Here is a 20,174-nt window from a genome sequence, read left to right as displayed (position 1 = left end):
CTTTATTGTAGAGTTCACTTACCCTACGCCCCAACAGCAGATAGAAGAAACCGAGCAAGGCGTGGTATCACAGGCATGGACCCTCCATGTGGATGAATCGTTGAATGCTAATAGGAGTGGAGTAGGGTTGATTCTGACCTCACTCGACTAGGCGAAGGTTGAGTATGCCCTGCAGTTTGGTTTTTGAGCCTCTAACAATAAGGCTGAGTATGAAGCACTCCTTGTCGGCTTGAGATTATCTAAGGCAATAGAAGCCATGATACTGAAAATCTATAGCGACTCACAACTATTGATAAACCAAGTTACCACAAAATATCAAGCTAGAGGAGAAAATGATTGCTTATTTGACTAGAACTGAGAGTTACTTGATGGATTTGACAAGTATGAGATCGTACAAGTCCCTACATAAGAGAACTCCAATGTTGACTCTCTGGTTAGGTCGGCATCAACCATTGACGCCAACCTCGCCAGGATTGTCTCGATCGAATTCCTACCCGAGCCAAGTATTAGTCAGCCTAACCGAAATGAAGCTCTCCCAATCAACCATTCGTTGAGCTGGATGGACCTGATCACGCGCTACCTACAAAAGGGTGAGTTACCTAAGGACAAATTGGAGGCTCGGAAGATTAGGAATCAATCTGCTCAATACACAATACTGGGAGACGTCTCGTATAAAAAGAGATTCTCAATGCCTCACCTAAGATGTCTACAGCTGAACGAAGCTGAATATGTTTTGAGGGAAATCCATAAAAGCATCTAGGGAAATCACTTGGGCTGAAAAGCCCTAGCATATAAAGTAGTCCGACAAAGGTACTACTGGCCCACAATGCACGAAGACACTAAGCAATTCACAAGAAAATGCCACTAGTGTTAACCAGCAGTGTGATGCTAAAGCTTCTATTCTAGATTCTATATTCATTATACTAATACTAACTATAACTATTTTAGATATCCATTAATGTTCCCTATAATCTTTTGAGTCACTATCATCTTTTGAGTCTTGAGTCCACCTGACCTGGCTGAACATCTAGTCAAGTTGAATTGAGCTCCTATCATCTTTTGAGTCGTTAGAGCTGGGATTTAAAGTAGTCTTAGATGAGATCCTAGGCTTGTTTATAGCTAAATTTGGTTTGGTTAACAGCAGCTTAACTGAATTCCTGCAAACACACATTTAAATGTCGACCTCTTTAATCAATTAAGACAAACAGTAGAGATCTCATATCAGGTGGGGTGTGTGAGTTTAATCATGCAACCCTTCATTCCACCTAATTTTTTTGCATTAAAAACTTCCAAACAAATAGTATATGTAGACAAAATCCTAATTTAATATGCAAATACATGGGTCCAATACACAGTCCTTTATTAAATTCAAATGTCTGAAAAAGCCCATGGCTCATATGTTTAAATCCATTATCACATTTTTCAATAACACTAACATATCATACCATCCCACTAAAATATCATTCATCAGTCGCGAGCAATAAGCACTACCTGTTTGCCGACGTTGTTCCCTGAGAAGAGTCCAATCAGAGCAGAAGGAGCCTTTTCCAGACCTTCGGCAACATCCTCAACATAAACTATCTTCTTTTCCCTAATGTACTGAATCACAAGCTCAAGGAACTGAGGGTACATGTGCTTGTAATCGGGCTCGATGAATCCTTGCATCCTGATGCGCTTTGTTACCAGGCAGAACAAGTTGTGTACACCCTCTTGTTGGGTGAGATTGTATTGAGATATCAACCCGCAAACAGCAATCCGTCCATGGACTTTCATGTTCAACAAAACTGCATCGAGCATGCGTCCACCCACATTTTCAAAGTAGATGTCTATGCCTTCAGGGAAGCACCTTGTGATGATACAATTTTCATTTATTGAGGAGCCAAGTGTTAGAATATTGTTACGCATCGTGTATTATTATCTAGGTTTGCTGCATAATGTATTGAAAATTGAATAAAATAAACACAATGTAACATTATGATGAGGGCAAAATATTCAACAGCAACGGGTGTGTTTGGTTGTACTTGTACCAAATATCATGAAATTCTTACACCCAACTTAGACTGATTAATCATGAATATCATGATATTTGGTGCAGCTGACACACCCCAAACCACACGCAAAATATCTACACAATATTATGGATATGAATCAGTATCGCAACAGTTTTCTTGCTATGGCAGCCCTTGATTCTGAAAGGCTACTGATGATGGCTTGTCTTTTGATTTTTGGAGGAAAACACTTCTAATTCTTATAACGTCCTTGCTCTCGACCAAAAAAAAAAAATACACGTGTAAAAACTATAATGTCCTTATTCTAAGAGTCAGAGAAAGGAGCCTTTCTAAGCCTACACTCTACATGTAACCACATAAGCCAATCTGGCACACGCATGGAACATCAGAGTTGAGATCCAGTAGGCCCCACCATTCAAATCATCATCATCAGATGGCCTAAAAATTGTCAGTCAACTCAACAGGCATGCTACCCATGTCATGGTTCTAAAACTCAGCGACTTGACTTGGTGCTCTTTATTTTTAAAGAAAAGTTTTGGAACTCCTGACCTCCATGAAAGAGTACTCATCTAACCATAGCACCACAAGCTGTCCCTGGAATTGCATTTTCTTCACCCATTTTATATATACAGGTTTTGCTAATGTCCCCTATCCTTTTTTCAATGGCACATGGGGTGGCCTATCATTGATTTGAACCGTTAATTCATTCATACAAATAGGAGCAAGCCATGGAATAAAGGTCATGCCGATCGGATTATCATAAGCATCTGGTCAATAGCATGGAAAATGTACAACCTAGATTGAGTGGAAACAAAATAGCTCCAGTCATCATCTTGAAAAATCTACTAGATAGGTCCCACTTTGTATTGCTTATGATTCCAAAGTAGCACTTTGGTTTGATGATTCTAACCATGTTGATCTATGGCTTGTAAACAACGGAAGGTTGTAACAAATTGGCCCCATTCAAAGGGTTCGGATCGTCCAATTGGCGTGATTTTTGCACCATGGCTTGCTCCCATTGGTATTACTGAATGAACCATCCCAATCGATGACTGGGGCATCCCACACGTCATACAAAAGGATAGGGGACGTTGCTACATTCCCATGAATGTGGGGAAGTTAGCTAAACCCTATATGTGTGACCCCACATCAAACATTATTTATTTAGTTATTAAATATCAAGTCAAGTCTGAGTTTTCAGGTTTTTGGAATCCAACATCATGTATGAAAGCAATACCTACATTCGTAGTAGATGTGTGGCCCACCAGACAAGCAGATTTCCCTGAATTTTGGGCCAGGTCATACACACGTTGGATGCACCTAATGCAGGCTCTGATGTCCAACAAGCATGGCACATGTAGCGGTGCATGTCGACTTAGTAAAACTCTAGACAAATAAGCCAAACAATCATAAAAGTCTCACAAGCAAATATAGATACTGACCGTTTCAAGGCCGCAGCCAGATCCTGCTCCTCTTTGTAGTTGAATGCATCATCGAACCCAAACTTGTTCTTCAACAGATCAACCTAAGTTTTCCAAATGCCGGCCCATTTTAACATCATAAGCAATTTTTTCATGGTCCATCTAGAAGTAAACATTTCTCATCTAGCTAGATTTGAGTCCAATACATTCAGTTCTGGGAAATTACACAATATCTAAAGAGTTGTTTGATACTCTGGCAATTTATAACGCTTGATACTCTGGCACTTGGATATCATATCCATGGCATACATTTACTAGAATTAAATTGAAACAGATTAAATAGTGGACCCCACTGTCATGAAGTCAGTCCCCAATCAGAATGGTTGAGCAATCCTAGCCTCTGATTAATGGACACTAGTTGTTGAAATAAGGCCATTAGATATTTCTCATTTTCAACCATCCAATGAATGTCCACCAATACTATGGTCAGATAATCAAATAAGCCAGTAATTTTCAACCGTCTAGTGAATGTCCACCAATACCATAGTCAGATAATCAAATTAGCATAGTTTTTGGTTCATGATACATCTGAACTGGTAACCACAATTTGGAAGGTTTAATTTGAATCACTTGTATGCCCAGTTCTAACTGCCTGCATATCATTGATCACACTCTACCAGAGTATCCAAGTATTTCTCATATCTAGAATACAGACAAGTACCAAAAACAGGGGAAAAGGCCATGGATAACCTTAAGGGCTTTGAAGAAAACACACACATTACCTTCTCTTTGGTACCGGCACTTCCCACGACATAGCAACCCATTAGTTTAGCAAACTGCCCCACAAGTTGCCCCACTGCCCCAGATGCTGCTGATACATAGACAGTTTCCCCTTTCTTAGGAGAGCAAATCTCATGAAAGCCCACATAAGCCGTAAGTCCGGGCATACCTATCCTCCACATGGATCAATTTGAATAAAATGCCCTTAGTTTAGAAGAGGCTGGATCCAATGTGCATTATGTACAATTTAGCAAATGGCATCAACTATAACTGATATGATTAGAAAATGTGTTTGACCAATCTGATTCAATCCAAACCGACCGACTATAGGCCACCTCATTGATGGACACATTGTACAAAATTCCAGTAGTCCGCTGCATCTAACCATTCAATCTATAGCCTAGAGACTTATTTACGCCCCACATCTGACCTTTTTTTGATGCCTATGGCATCCGATCCATCCATCATCATATGGGGTCCCACATGATAGGTCTAGAGCCCAAAAATCAAAATAATCTCAAACTTAGATGGGTCACATTGCGGGGAACAATGGGGAGCAATTGCGAGGGAATGACCACCATAGAAATTTCCAGATAGTGTGTGTGGCCTTATGTGCTGAATATATGCCATCCAAGCCAGTCATTAGACATGCCCTATCAGGATGAAGGGATGCCCAAAAAATGGGCCATTCTATAACTTAGTTGTACCACACCACGTGAATTTAGAGGTTTTAGGCATGATTTTACATTATTTCCTCTGGTGTGACACACTGCGTTTTGGATCGGCCTGATTTTTGGGCTGTGTGGTCAACACAAGATGGCACACCTTATGCACAATTTCGATTCCACACACACACACACACACACACACACACACATCACAGTTGGCCCCATAAAAGCTCAACTATAAGGGAACTCAAAAACATCCGAGCATTATGTGATCTTTCTTTTCTTCTTTTTTTTTTTTTTTGAAGATTTGAAAAACTTTATAAGGTTTTCGTCAATTTCTCCTGGAATCTCTCTAATGCATTATGTGAGCATTCAGTTCCCCCATTTCTAGTGTCAAAATACAATATTGCAGTAGCAACTAGTAAGTGCCCATGCAATGTAATTAATATCAATGCATATTGTGTATGTGCACAATGAAAATAGTGTCACAATCTATAAATAATTGCTAAACCGATTACACAGGCATAAGTGTTATAGGATATCGTAGTATGCTTAGTAATTCTCTATAACATAGGATAGATTCTCCAAGGGCTTGTTTGGGATTAGGGATTAGCTCCAATGCATTTGAAAATGATGAAAAGGCTCAAATGGTTTAAATGCCAATACAACATGAAATAATCACGTAATTTGGAAGACAAAATGTCATACTAACATCATATGCTTTTCAAAATCCAAAATCAAGCAAACTGACTCAGTTACGGAGCTGCATCGAGTTTTAACTTAGGCAAATCTTTAAAAACTGTGTTTACCCATGACAACAATTTTGTGCACCTCTGTTTATTAAACCATAACTACGCCATACCTAGAATGCCCGTATAGTATGAAAGAGGTACGTCAGTGTATTTGATTTTAACAAGGGCTTCGGGCATTGATGCCAAACTGTATTCTTCCCATCCAGTGATTCCCCAAACTAAATCACCCGCCTTGAAATTCGGATGTGCTGAGTCGACAACTTTACCCACACCATAGCCAACAATAACCTGCAGAACAATAAGAAAAGGAATGACTGCATGTCTGCATACATGTAACTGAAGCTTAAAACACGGTAAGAGGAAAGGGGCAAAAAAAGAGAGGACTAAATTCTCATGAATTTTATTCAAAATCATCTCAGAATTGATCCAAAACTGAGATAAAATGTTTAAAAATTAATTAATTAAAGAATGAATGAATGAAAGTTAAAAGTCAAACCAGTTGTTGGCTCAGGCAATACTAGACAGAAGTTCTCATTAAGGCTGCAACTTGGTTTCGGGTCAACGTGGACCTGATTGACCAAACCCAATTTCAGGTGGTTGGTTTGTCAACGTCCTCAGGTCAGGTTCAAATTGGAAAATGCCAACTGGATTTGAATCAGGTTGGGTTCAGGTTGAGCAAATTCTGGTCGGGTTAGGTGAGGCTAGGAATAATCACATGTATCTAGGTCGGGTTGGGTATGGAGGAATTTGGGTTGGGCACCTCAGGTTGGAATTTGGGTTGGGTTTTCTTGAGGTCAAGTTGGGCTCAGGTTGACCCTCAACCCGACCCAACCTGCCTGAGTTGCATCCCTAGTTCTCACAGTAGTTCATGCTAAAGTGGTACACAGGAAAATGTACATCAATATCTCCCACCCATCTACATTAATACTGGGCAAGGGAACTTCTATCTGTGTTTGAAGTGGGATTATCCTAAAACTCAATCTGAATTTGCCTAGAGATTCCCGCCCAATACGAACACTGTAACACGATCTTCAGCACACCAATTGGAAAATGCAATGTTTTTTATGCAGGACATGAAATTAAATATGACATGCAAGATTTCAAGCTTTAGATCATACCAATTTTAAACAATCACAAAATTTCACGTCCCACATACGATCAAACATTCAATCAAGAGGAATCTACGGGGGTCCAAGCCTACACAAGTTTAGGATTGGATCAAGTAAAATTATAAACCAAACAATGCCAAAGGAGTGTAAGCTTCATCCACTCTTGCAAATGATTGTTCCCCAATTCAAGAGATTCACCATGTTTCAATTAGGGGAAAATCTAGGGTTTGCTAAAGTTGGAAATACTTGGAATTTGGGACTATCTAGGGTTAGGGTTGGGGATTTAAGGCGAGAGAGGAGAGAAATAGAAGAGAGAAGGAACCTAAGATCATCCACGCATGTGGACAGCAACCCAGCCCAGGCGCACGTGCGTGAATCCCTGTCTGCACATGTGTGGGGCCCACGAAACCGGAAAAGACCAGCTAAGGTGGGATCGGCCAGGGGTGGCCCACTGACACACCAAATCTCGTGTTGATCCGTTGCCCGATTTGTGCATGGTGCTTCACCAAAGTTTCAGCACCTTTGGTGGGCCAGAATCTGAAAATCTGCTGTGGAGGAGAACCTGGGTACAAAAAGGGGTGAATCTGAAGATGGGAGGACTGTAGAAGATGATGGATGTGGGGTGTAGGGGTGAAGATGATTTGGGATAGTTGTGGCTTCGCACCACGGTAGTTAGCCCTTCGAGGAAGGAAGGGTTTCGTACCCAATTAGATTCTTCAACTCAGAATGATAGAGAAGAGGAAAAAAACACAGAATTTTATTCATAAAACTTCAATGAAAAATACCTACATGGGGTTGCCTATTTATAAGAAAATCCTAAACCCCAAAAGTTGCGTCATGTGTACACACTAATACTTAGAGATGAAGCAATAAAAATAACAACTAATTTACGCAATCAAAACTGTTCATGATGTTTCTAATAATGATAATAACCAAAACTCAAAATCCTAGATCATTTAGGGTAGTGGGCCACGATTATGAGATCCAATGGTGGAATCCACATGATGATCGGGTCCACTCCAATGCTCCATAGCACAACCCCTTAACTAAGAGGTCCTCCATAGATGTTGTCGTCGATCTAGATCGATAGTGGGGCCTTCCTCCTCCTTGAGTACGTGCGTAGGGTGGGGGGCGTGCACGTGCGCATGATGTCCCCATCAGTTTTCCCTTAGACCTCATGAAAATTCAATGCTTTTACTTTATAACCTACATATGAAGTTCAAGACATAACATTGCAATTCCACAAAATGGTATCTCATCCTATATGACAATCCCCTCACACACTATAAATTGGATCGGATTTTGTAGTTTTTTTTCTTCTGCAGTACCTTGACATGACATAAGCATGAAAGAGGTTCAAGAATCAGTTTTCTTTTTATAAGAATTAAAACTGAATCACTTATTTTGGCTTTTTGATCCCATATTGTAGGGTGAATCTTGAATGATATGAAAGATCTCCCTCCAACTGTGCATGTGACTTTCCTCACTACTAGCAGCTAGTTATCTCCTACGGAGAAGAGCAAGTATTCTCCAGCCGACTCCTATTGTAAGACCCGTCCATTCTGTACCATTTTCTATGCCTATGTGCACGATGATCGACGCCCTTGGCGAGACCTGAACTAGCTATGCATAGTGCACACCCAACTGACCGGAACCCCAAGGCCTCGAAACCTATCAACCATCCCGTCACCGCGGTCGCGGAGATACCACCCGTGCATCTGTACGATGCTCCGTTTGTGAGATATGTCGCGAAGAATCGTTGGTATATCATGTGCGCATGGCGCCATATATTTCATTCCACACATGCTATGCACACATGCACCATGCCACACATAGGTGAGAGAATCTCTACCCATGTGTGTGATGTCACCCTCCCATACCATCCCTCTCATGTGTACCTCAAGTCAACCCTTCTCCATACAGCACCTTATGCATGATGTCATCATGCCATGCCAGCCCATGTCTCATTTAATCCATCATTAATTCCTAATAATGAATCAATTGCTATAATCCAAGCCTAAGCTAACCATAATCACATTAATCTAACCTAACCACATTTTTATCCATTTCTCTACAAATACTTCTCCATCCTTTAACATTTTCACCATTTTCCTACAATAAGGGGAGAGAGAGAGAGAGAGAGAGAGAGAGGAGTGATCTTAGCGGGCCATCAATCCCATGCCTTCCATCCATCTCAACCATCTATCTTAATCATCAAGGTGAGTACACTCCCTCGCATTTCTCCTCTCGTTTCCTTGATTTCTTTCTCATGTAGTGTAGGTGTAAGGACCCACAAAAGAGTGGACCCCCAAGTGAAGATGATGAGCCATCCAATGGTGTAGATGGCTTAAGAACATAAACAATAACACAATTTGGAAGTTGTGTGGGACCCATTAATAGTGGGCCCCACCGAAATATTTGTTAGCCATCCAACCAGTTCATAAGGTCTCATGAACCTAGATGGGACCCACCTTGATCTACGTATTGTACACATCTTCATTTATGCTCATTTATGCTTGCTGTCCATTACAGAACTGTCTGATTTTATGATTTTTCAGACAACTTTGGGCGCATGTGGTGGGTCCCATATGCAAGATATGTAGGGACCACCACCGGGAACTCCTATCTTGTACCTATGTCTGGAGAAATAATGTTTTACTTGGACCCAAACAGACCCCAATTGATCAGGAATTAGGTCCTAAACAAGGTATTCAAAATCGGTTACATTTCGGCCGTGACGGCCGATACATAACTGTAACGGCTAATACCGTTACGCATTACGAGGTCGTAACGGCCACCCCCCTCTTTTTGTGCCCGTAACGGCTGTTACATTCCATAACAGCCGTTACGATACCATAACAACTGTTACGGGCCTAAAGAAAATAGGGGGAAAAAAAAAAAAAAAACATACTTTTTTTCTTTCTTTTCTTCTTCTTCTTCCTCCTCTTCTTCTTCTTCTCGGGCTACTGCAGTTGCGGCCCTTCTTCTCTCTCTCTCTCTCTCTCTCTCTCTCTCTCTCTCTCTCTCTCTTTTCTTTTCAGTTTCCCTCTCTCTCTTCTTTTTCATTTCGGTATCGGAAAACGGAATGGACTGAGCCACGCACTTCAAATTTATTTTTTAACATGTTTTGCGGTGCACGCTGAACAGTGCATTTGCACTGTTTTGTTACATGGGCCCCGCCTTCATTTATGTGTAGTATATCCATGTCGTCCACTATAATGTTTATTTTCCATCGAACCTATTGATAAGGTCACATAAACTTTGACCATGATGAGGGGAGAACACAAATAGTAGCTTAATCGAAAAAAAAAAAAAAAATGTCTTAAGAAATTTTTAATGGTGGGAATTAAATCCTTATTTTTTAGTTCACCTAATATTTGGATCAGCCTCATTTTTTGGACCAGGCCCTAAAATAAGTTGGCAAAAATGATGGCCCACATGGATATACAACAAATGCATTGAGGTGGGCCCCACTTTTAAAGGGATACTCACGAGTGGTCCACCGAAGATTTAGATCTACCTGAATTTTTGGACCATGCCTTAAAATGAGTTGGCAAAACAGATTGATGGCATTGATATACAAATACATCAAGGTGGCCCGCTTGGCCCACTAGTGGTCCACCTGAGATCTGGATTTACCTTTTTTTTTTCCAATTGTTTTTTGAATAAGACCATTTGATATTTTTCATTTTTCACTGTCGAATAAATGTCCACCAATCCATTAGTGGGATAAGTGCCAATAGATTGCATTAATTTGAGGCTAGTTTGGGGCATCAAATGGTCCCCAAACCAGCCCCGAATCAACAACACTATTTACCTCAATTTAATTTTAATTTTTTAAAAAAGATTTATGGGGGAAAATGATATCAAATTGTTAGGTATATGAATTACATAATAGAATACAAAAGTCCCTACAGTCTATATATTGAAATAAAATGCATGTGAGTAGAGCTGGGCATCGGTCCGAATTGGGTCCAACTCGATCCGATCCAAAATCTCAGTGGCCTAATCCGAACTCAATCCATCCGGGACCGAGTCCGGGTCATCTGACTCGAACCAATCCGAAATGTGCGTTGACTGATCCAATCCGAGTCCGACTCAGTCAGGAAAACCAAGTCGGATCGAATTTGGCCTGATCCGAAATGGACCGATTTGCTTCTCCCGCTCTAGCGCACCCTCATGTGCGCATGCTGAAAGGATGCCAACCATCGTCGCCCCATCCGGACTCAAACCTCCAACCTGCATCTCCCTAAATAAATTCAAAGCCTCCACAGAGAACCCATTTTGAAAATACCCAGTTATCATCGCATTCCAAGATACGGTCTCTTGTTCGGGCATTTTATCAAACACCAGGCGTGCATCGTCCAGCAGCCCACAGACGGAATAGAAATGGATGAGAGTATTGTAGGCATGAATTTCAGATTCGTATCCGGTTTTGACCACATGGGCATGGATCTGCTTGCCTTCTTCAACGCTGAGAAGGCGAGAGCAGGCCTTGAGAAGCGCGGGGAAGGTGTAATCGTAAAATCGGAATCGTGGGTGGTAGAATAGAAGGAGATTGCGATTTGGGGCGTTTGGCTCTCGGCGAAGGATTTGATAAGGTTGTTGCGGATGAGAGGGGTTGGGTTTGAGGATTGGGAGAAGAGGAGGGCATACTCGAGGTTTGATGAATGGCAGTTTTGGAGGCAGGAAGAGAGAGGAGGCGGTTTTGGGCAGTGTAGTTTTAGGAGAGGCCGATTTTGATGAGATGGGCATGGAGCTGTTTGATTTCTGAGAGGGTGGTGGGTTGTTGAAGGAATTGGCGGTTTTGGAGGGTGATAGAGCGGTTTTGGGAAGTGGTTGGTAAAATCAATGTTCTAGATTCGTCTTCAAGGCTTAGTATTTGGGATTATAGTCAAAATTTGTGTATGTGTGTGTGTGTGTGCGTGTGTGCGTGTGTGTGTGTAAACACCACTCGACTCCGGATTGGATCGGATCAGTCCGAATCCACCACTATCCGAACTCAATCCGAAATTCATTTCGATCTGAATTACCCAATTCGATCCTGACCGATCCAGGCCATCGGTTTGGTTCGGATCGGGTGTGATCGGGTCGGATCCACTGGATCGGATCTGTTTTGCCCAGCTCTACATGTGAGTCACGAAGTATGCAATGCACTAGTACTATAAATAAAAGGAATACTTGAAAATATAAAATATTTTGGTATTACATTCATTATAGTAAATTTAAATGATATTATATAGTTAGAAAACTAAATATAAAAGGTATGCAATTAATTCCAGGTTGTCTGGTTCATAAATTCATCAGACAGTCCGATACAACTTCTCACCAAAGAGTGGACCGTTACACCACCATAAACATGTTCCAATTTATAAATGAATGCATATTTGGAATGCTTAGAATATTCCGGATTTAATCCATATTTTTTTGGCCAAAAAAAAAAAAAAAAATTTGCACCATTACGGGCCGTTACACCCCCGTATCACCGTTACACCCCCGTATCTGTATCGGTGTCGGTGGGCACCGTTACGCCCACCGGTACCGATACAGAATACCTTGGTCCTAAATGGGACGAGCAGAGTTGCACAGGATATTTCTGTGCATAAATTCCAAGCACCATTGTTTAGCCTTGTGCCAAAAATTGTATGTATGCATTTAGTAGGCCATACCTTATGGGTGTTGAAGTCCATACATAGTTCTACCAATACACCTAACAGTACGCCGGAATATGACTCCACGTGATCGTGGGAGGCATCCAAAAATGGCCAAAAACCAATTCTGAACTATATATATATATATATATATACTGCACAACTCTTCCAAGCACCCATGTTTGAGCCTTCATAAACAATTGTATATGCATGATTACGGAGGGATACCTTGTGGGTTTTAAAGCCGATATATAAGGCTACCAAATTACATTTTTCCTTCGATAGGAATGAGCCCCATGTGATCACAAATGAGACTAAAAAGTGGTCCAGAACCAATTCTGTGCTGAAAATCTGTTTAATCCGAATTTGTATAGAGCCACATCCGTAGACTCAACCTCTGTTCCAAGGCATCTGGTGGAATTTCTAGGCCCTGAAAATAAATTCTCAGGTGATGATTGACCTAAAATCCTATGTGAACTTTTTTGTGTGGGTCATATCTCCATCTTGTAAGGCCTATCTAGTGTTTGTTGTAAAATGTGTTGCCTTAACTTGTAGAATAAGTAGCAGACAACCCTTGCTGCCCAATTGTTTCTCCTACATCATAAGATGCCTTGGGCCCATTAAATGAAGGAAATATAAGGCCCAATTGGGCCCAATACTAAGAGAAATGCTTGGGAGTAGGAAGCCCATCATGGTACCTTCCTTAGGCCCGTTAGGTAGGCCCATTGCCTAGTGGGCAGCATGCTTTGCAAACTGACACTAGTCAATTGGACCAGACCTAGGGAGGCCCAATTTGGATTGTATAAGCCGTATAAGTTGGTCCTTTTCTTGGTTACTTGTGTGCGTAGCTAGTAGGCTCAATATGATGTGGAAGGTGTAAAATATTGGGGTGGTGCCTTCCATGTTGTGGAACCATCAACCACCACCCAAAATAAATAAATAAATGAAGTAGATGCACAACTCAATGGACCACTTCCACATGATAATAATAGTAATTGATCATTCACCATTAAAGACGACCTAGGGTCCACTGTACCGTTTACATACTGGCCAAACTGTCTAGATTGTGGAGCTCACTATGGACTCAACACAAGTTACGTGATTTATATCGATGTCCATCTGCATGTACAACAAGTTCTAGAGCATGGTATAATAAAATAAAGCATGCCCAAATATGGTAGCCCACACCAATTGATTATCCAGCGGATGGGCCCTCTTGTGGTCCCGCAGTGACGGTTATTTGCCATTTAACTTGTTCTTATGACCCTGGATGGAGCAGATATCAAAACTTTTGTGGCCCAAATCATATTGTCATGAGATGCTTAAGCAACCGCTAAACTATGTAAAGTTATTGTATAATGCGGTCCCAAATCATGTGATCGTGTGATGCTTGGGCACCCTAGACCGTGTGAAATTGTGCGACTGTGAGGTCCACCACCATGAGATCATGTGTTGTGTTGTCACTATAAATTGTGCATCATTGAGTTCTGACCATTAATTAAGTAGTTATCTAATGTGTAGACAACCCATGACCACGTGGAATTGTGATTAGAGTGTGGCCCTAAGTCATAGATTTGTGTTTAGCTCTTGGAACATTTTCGATTATAACTTGTGTGTGAGTAATGTTTGTGTGAGGCTGTGATGGAGTGGATGAATATGAACAATGCAATGTAGTGAGTTGGGGCTGACCCCTTGATCATGATGAGGTCATGTAGCGTAAATATGGCCACCTAATCATGTACAATGGTGGTGTATATGTAGCTATTTAATCGTACGATTGTGAAATACGCACAAGACTACCTAACCGTATGAAATCAAGTGGCATTGGTGGCCATTCAACAACTTGGGTTTGTGCTTATCGACATAGACACCGCCACTTGAATCATGTATGACCAAGTTGTACATTAGAAAGAGTGTGATGTAGGGTTATGTTACCCAAGCTAATGCTATCAAGGTCTTGGAATCTATGCGATGTGATCTTTAAACCGTAAATGGTATGATGAAATGTAGCCCTTGACCCTTAACCATGTGACACCGAATATGAGTCATTAACTATGTGACGTGTGAAGTGATTGTAATATAAGACTTAGCTTAACGTAGTGTAGCCATAAATGGTGGGTATGATTGTGATTGTTCAATTATGTTTGGACATTTTGAAATGTGGACACTAGATCATGATAGTAATCATTTATATAGTAATCTATGTGAAATTATGGTACTGGCCGCCTGACCATGAGAAAGTTTAATAAAGTGGTTGCCCCATTATGCGAGCTATGGTGTAGTAAAAATAAGTAACCATCTGACCTTAAATCCTTTATTGTGGCGAGTAACATTTGTGTGGCCACTCAACCATATGGACTTCTGATAATGGAGTGGCCATAGGACCATGTGGGCATATGAGAATTGTGTGGTCACTCCAGACTCGTGGACTATGCCGATGATGTAATCTCTTGGGTATGTGAACTTAGGACATATGTCAGATTGATTGTTGAACCCATCTTATTAATAGTATTGGGCTTAATTTGTGGACTCCACTAATATGTTCACAATGGCATTAGAGTGGTGGGCCTATTAACCTTAAAGCCCACCTCGAGTGGACGCCTTGTGGGCCCATTAGCGGTAAACCTATCGGGCCTATAGGTTACTTCCTCTTACTAAGAACGTAAGACTCCATGAGAAGTGCATATTGGGCCTATGTTTTGGCTTCTTGGTAAGTGCATGAGACTCCTTGTGATGTATGTATGCCAAGTCCCATTTGGGCCTTGTGAATGAGTTATGATTGAGTCCTCGAATGAACCGTTTGTGGTAATCAAATAGACCACCCAACAAGTCAGAAGAACGGGATGTAGCAACTCACTAACCAGCCCATTCAAGTGTGGCAATGAACTGGGCCTTAGTCCACTTGAAATGATAACTAGACATGTTGAGGCGTTGGATTGAAATCTAATTATGCATGTGGTGATGGCACATGTGCGATGATTGTGTAATGTAATACTTGTGATGATGATGATGCGTGTATGGTTAGATGCGATGATTGTATTGTATGGTAATGCTAATTTATGTTTATAAGTTGGGATGGTGTTCAATTGGACGTAAGGACTAAGTGGACCACCATATGTATTACCTCGAGTCATAGATAGTGCACCTAGCGTCGTATTACGCACACATTTTCAGAATTACATATTTGATTTAAGATTCACAATATTTCTAAGCTCGAGCAATTCTCATAAGCATATTTGATAGGCACATGCTAATCAAAGTAATAAGCTATTATAATGGTTAGCATAGCATTGCCTACATGATATTTTGGAATGGGCGGAACTAAGTTTTGGTTTCAGTTAGTTGCACACACAGTTTAGGCTCGTAAGTAGTTAGAGCAATCACAGTTTAGACTCATAAGTAGTTGGATTTGGTCTTACACGAATGGCTGCTGTAACTCTCTAGAGTTCACGAGGCTTATCGTCGCCAGGGAGTTCACAAACCGCAATCCATCAGAGGGGCCCAGTGAAGCTACCGGGGCAATGAACTCAATAGGATTTACGCACAGGGTTGGCCACAGTAACTTTTTAGAGTTCACAGGGCGCACAAGACTACCGTCGGGTACCAAATCCAAGGCCGTCAATCCATCAATGAGGGGTCATCTTGCTTCTGAGACCTGTTCTCACGCGTTACTACTGAAAACCAAGGATCTGAGTAATCTTGCTTCAGAGACTCACTTTTCCTTCATCTGCAAGGTCAGACCCATTCACGAGGGGGCGCTCTCTGGCCGCCCACGTGACGTTGCCTGAAGCTGTACAGACGGCATAGGTCACTGCCCGCACGGGTGCGTGTAATGCTCTTTCTGGGCTTTTTAAGGACACAGGCGACACTACTACCCGTATAGTTCTGCCATATCGCCATCGCCAAATAACGATAAGCCTTATGCATGTTCGGCTTCATATGTGATAAGTCGCCATTGTTGTTACGATTCTCGTATATAATTGTTGTCGCATTGCAATTCCCATACTGCCACCTATAAATAATGAATTGGCCCTGCTGGAATAATAAATCGAAATTAACATACCGCACTCGTTGATGATCTGAAACAAAATTTTAAAGTTAAGTGTATATCAGCTTGGCGATGTTATTGATTTTGACAAATTTAAATGGCCTTGTGCTAGCGAGATAGTGATAGTAATAATAGCTTTGGCGATTCGGCGATAGTCATTGCCGCATTGGCGATTTGCATTTGGCGATATTCGTTTGCCATTTTGGCGATAACCATTGGCGATATGGCAACAATCATTGGCGCTTTTCATTGACTTGCTTGAACTTGATATGCTTTGAAAGCCTACACTTCATTAGTACTCAAAGAGAAATACAATGTAAAAAAGAAAATAATACAGAGTTCTACCTCTGTACTCTCTTGCCTGCCCCCTTTTTATTGAGAAGAATCATGCTGTGAATCTTCTGAATCAAAACTGCACATACATTCAGGGATGATATATTTTTATGAAACGGGCATTCACTGGTATACTTATGCCTCGTCCATCTTGATCTACTACCCGATAGGCCCCATTAGAGTACACTTCTGATATTACGTATAGAACATCCCATTTAAGGTCGAACTTGCCCCGTCTTGCGAGTGACGACTATCGGTCTTTTCAACATCAATACCATATCGCCTCTTTTGAAGGAACGATGCTTGACTTTTCTATCAAAAGTTGCAAAAATTCTTGCTTGATATAATTGTAATCGCTGCTGGGCCGCTAATCGCTTTTCATCTAGCAGATCCAACTCTATCAACCTGATCTTAGTGTTTTCATCATCAGTAATCGACTGATGAACTGCTATTCTAAGCGATGCAACTTGCATTTCAATGGGGACAACAGCTTCAACTCCGTAAACCAAAGAATATGGTGTTGCTTTCATAGCAGTACGATGAGTAGTGCGATAAGCCCATAGAGCTTCTTGCAACTTCTCGTCCCAATCGCGGTTGTTTCCTGCAACTGTTTTCTTCAATATTTTCACAATCGTCTTGTTGAATGCTTCGGCCAACCCATTAGCCGACAGGTAGTAAGATGTCGAGAATGAATGCTAGATATCGAATTTTCGGCACAATTTCTCCATTCCCCTGTTCTTAAATGGGGTCCCATTATCAGTGATGATCTTCTTCGGAATACCGTAACGGTATATTATTGCATGTCGTATGAAATTCACGACGTCCTTCTCTCTGACACTTCTCAATGCGATGGCTTCAGTCCACTTTGAGAAATAATCTGTGGCCACCAAAATGTACTATTTTCCTCTGGATGATGATGGGTTTATAGGACCGATAACATCGAGTCCCCAAGCTGCGAAGAGCCAAGAGGCTACTGACTAATGCAAATCTTCAGGGGGTACATGTATGACATCGCCATGTATTTGACATTCGTGACACCACCGTGCATAATCAATTGTGTCATTGAACATTGTAGGCTAGTAATACCCCATTCAACGCACCCGATGAAACAAATTTCTACCGGCCTGATGAGCCCCGCATTCCCCTGAATGTGCTTCGTGCAATATTTGATTCGCTTCTTTCGTATCCAAGCATCTCAACAACACCTCATTATAGAACTTTCTGTAAAGCTCTTCATTGCGCAATGAATTTCTTCACCCTTTGCTTTATTTGCAACTTTTGCACTGGATCCTCTGGCAAAATATCATATTTGAGGTAATCTATAAAAGGTTGGCGCCAATCATCAATTGTGATCTCCAAACATGACACAGGAAATACTTCAGCAACTTCGACATCTTCAGCATGCCGCAAAAACCTTCTTTCTTCGATTGTTACTTGGAGAGGGCTTCGATTAGGACAAGCCAAGGTTGCAGCCAAACTAGTCAAGGCATCTGCCCTTGCATTCTCTAATCTCGGTATATGCTTGATTTCAACATCCTGAAATTGCTCCAACAGCTGTTGCGCGTGACGATAATACGGGAGGAGCTCTTGCTTCCTTATTTCGAATTTGTAAGCTGGTTTACTACTAACTTAGAATCGCCAAAAATCCGTAATGCTTTTATTTTCATTTCATGAACTATTACCATCCCTATAATGAGAGCTTGATATTCAACTTCATTATTAGTGCATGTTGCACCTAATGTGAAGGAATATGGCAGCAGGTCACCTTACGGACTAATAAATATTACCCCAGCACCTGTCCCTGAAGTTCTAGAAGCGCCATCAAAATACATTTGCCATAAACCGCGCGATTCTGTCATCATCACCTGTTCATCTGGAAAGTCATCATTGATCATTTCGTTATTTGACACAGGAAATCTGCCACCGCATGTCCCTTCACTGCTCTTGCCAGTTCATACGTGATCGCATATTCTGACAGTAAAAGCATCCACTTGGCCAGTCTCCTTGATAGCATTGGCCTTGTCATTAAGAATTTCAAAGGATCCGCTTGCGAAATCAAAATTATATCATGGGAGAGACAATAATGCCTTAATTTCTGTACTGCGAAGATTAGAGCTAAACACACTTTCTCAATGGGCAAATAGTTGCATTCAGCTCCTATCAAAGTTCTGCCCAGATAATACAACGCGATCTCCTTCCCTTGCTCATTTGTTTGTGCTAACAAGGCCCCCAATGAATTTTCTGCTGCAGAAATATAAAGAATGAGGGGTCTACCTTTCACAGGCGTTGCTAGTACTGGGGGCTGTTTCAACAATTCTTTGATTGATTGAATGCATTTTGGCATGACTAGTCCCACACAAACTCCGCCCTTCTTCATTAGATGGAAAAACGGCTGACGTCTTCCTGCGAGATTAGAGATAAAGCAACGAATATATGCCAACTTTCCCCGCAAACTTTTTAATTCTTTTAGTGTCTTTGGAGGTAGCATTTCCTGAATAGCTTTGATCTTTCCCGGATCAATTTCAATTCCTCGATGCCTGACAACAAAACCAAGGAACTTCCCTGACGAAACACCGAACGCGCACTTGGACGGATTCATCCTCAGTTGCTTCTTTTTGAGCCGACGAAATACTGAAACCAGTTGTTCACAATGTTCCTCATGGTCATTTGACCTGACCACTAAATCATCCACAAAACATTCAACATGCTTGTGCATCATATCTTGGAATATATTCTACATTGCCCTCTAATATGTTGAGTTAGCATTCTTAAGACCTAATGGCATGACCTTGTAACAATAAATTCTCAATGACGTTCTGAATGTCGTGGTTCCTCGTCCTCCGGGGCCATCCTTATCTAATTATACCCAGCGTAACCATCCATAAAGGACATAACGGCGTACTTAGTCGTGCTGTCAATTAACAGCTCAGTGATTGGCAATGGGAAATCATCCTTCGGACATGCTTCATTTAAGTCTCTGAAGTCGACGAATACTCTGATTTGTCCGCTCCTCTTTTTCACCGGGACAATGTTTGATATCCACTTAGGATACTTGACTACTCTAATAAACCCAACTTTAATTAGCTTATTCACTTCTTCTTCAATGAAAGGGATCAGCTCTAGATGGAATCGTCACTGCGCTTGTTTAACCGACCTCTTGTCTTTAGAAATATTTAACCGATGCATTGCCGCTGATAGTTCCAGACCTGGCATTTCAGAGATTCTGGGTTCGATCCCCAGCAGAGTCGTCATTTTGTTTCGAATAGAAACAAAAAGCATTTGATTTGGAGAATATCTCACTTAATATTAACAAAAGATAGAATTGAAAATAATCATCAATTTTATTCATTCTGAGTTCTTCTATATCCTTTTAGTCCTTTGATTCCAGGATAGAATCTCTTAA

At 41.2% G+C, this 20,174-nt stretch overlaps 1 protein-coding gene across 1 annotated transcript in view; it reads right to left on the bottom strand.

Moving 5' to 3' along the window:
• Positions 1–1,305: 1,305 nt before the first annotated feature.
• Positions 1,306–20,174, bottom strand: part of LOC131246086 (2-alkenal reductase (NADP(+)-dependent)-like) — a 35,003-nt gene continuing 16,134 nt past the window's right edge. The window contains exons 2-5 of the mRNA XM_058245951.1: positions 5,741–5,918; positions 4,213–4,379; positions 3,452–3,534; positions 1,306–1,846 (exon numbers count right to left, since the gene is read on the bottom strand). Of these exons, the coding sequence (XP_058101934.1) occupies positions 1,468–1,846; positions 3,452–3,534; positions 4,213–4,379; positions 5,741–5,918 (807 nt within the window). The 3' untranslated portion in view covers positions 1,306–1,467. The remainder of the gene's footprint in view (positions 1,847–3,451; positions 3,535–4,212; positions 4,380–5,740; positions 5,919–20,174) is intronic.

The sequence above is a fragment of the Magnolia sinica genome, chromosome 5, assembly GCF_029962835.1.
Source record: "Magnolia sinica isolate HGM2019 chromosome 5, MsV1, whole genome shotgun sequence".
Classification (NCBI taxonomy): Eukaryota; Viridiplantae; Streptophyta; class Magnoliopsida; order Magnoliales; family Magnoliaceae; genus Magnolia; species Magnolia sinica.
Note: the sequence above shows the minus strand (reverse complement) of the source record. Positions and strands in the feature narration are given on the sequence as shown.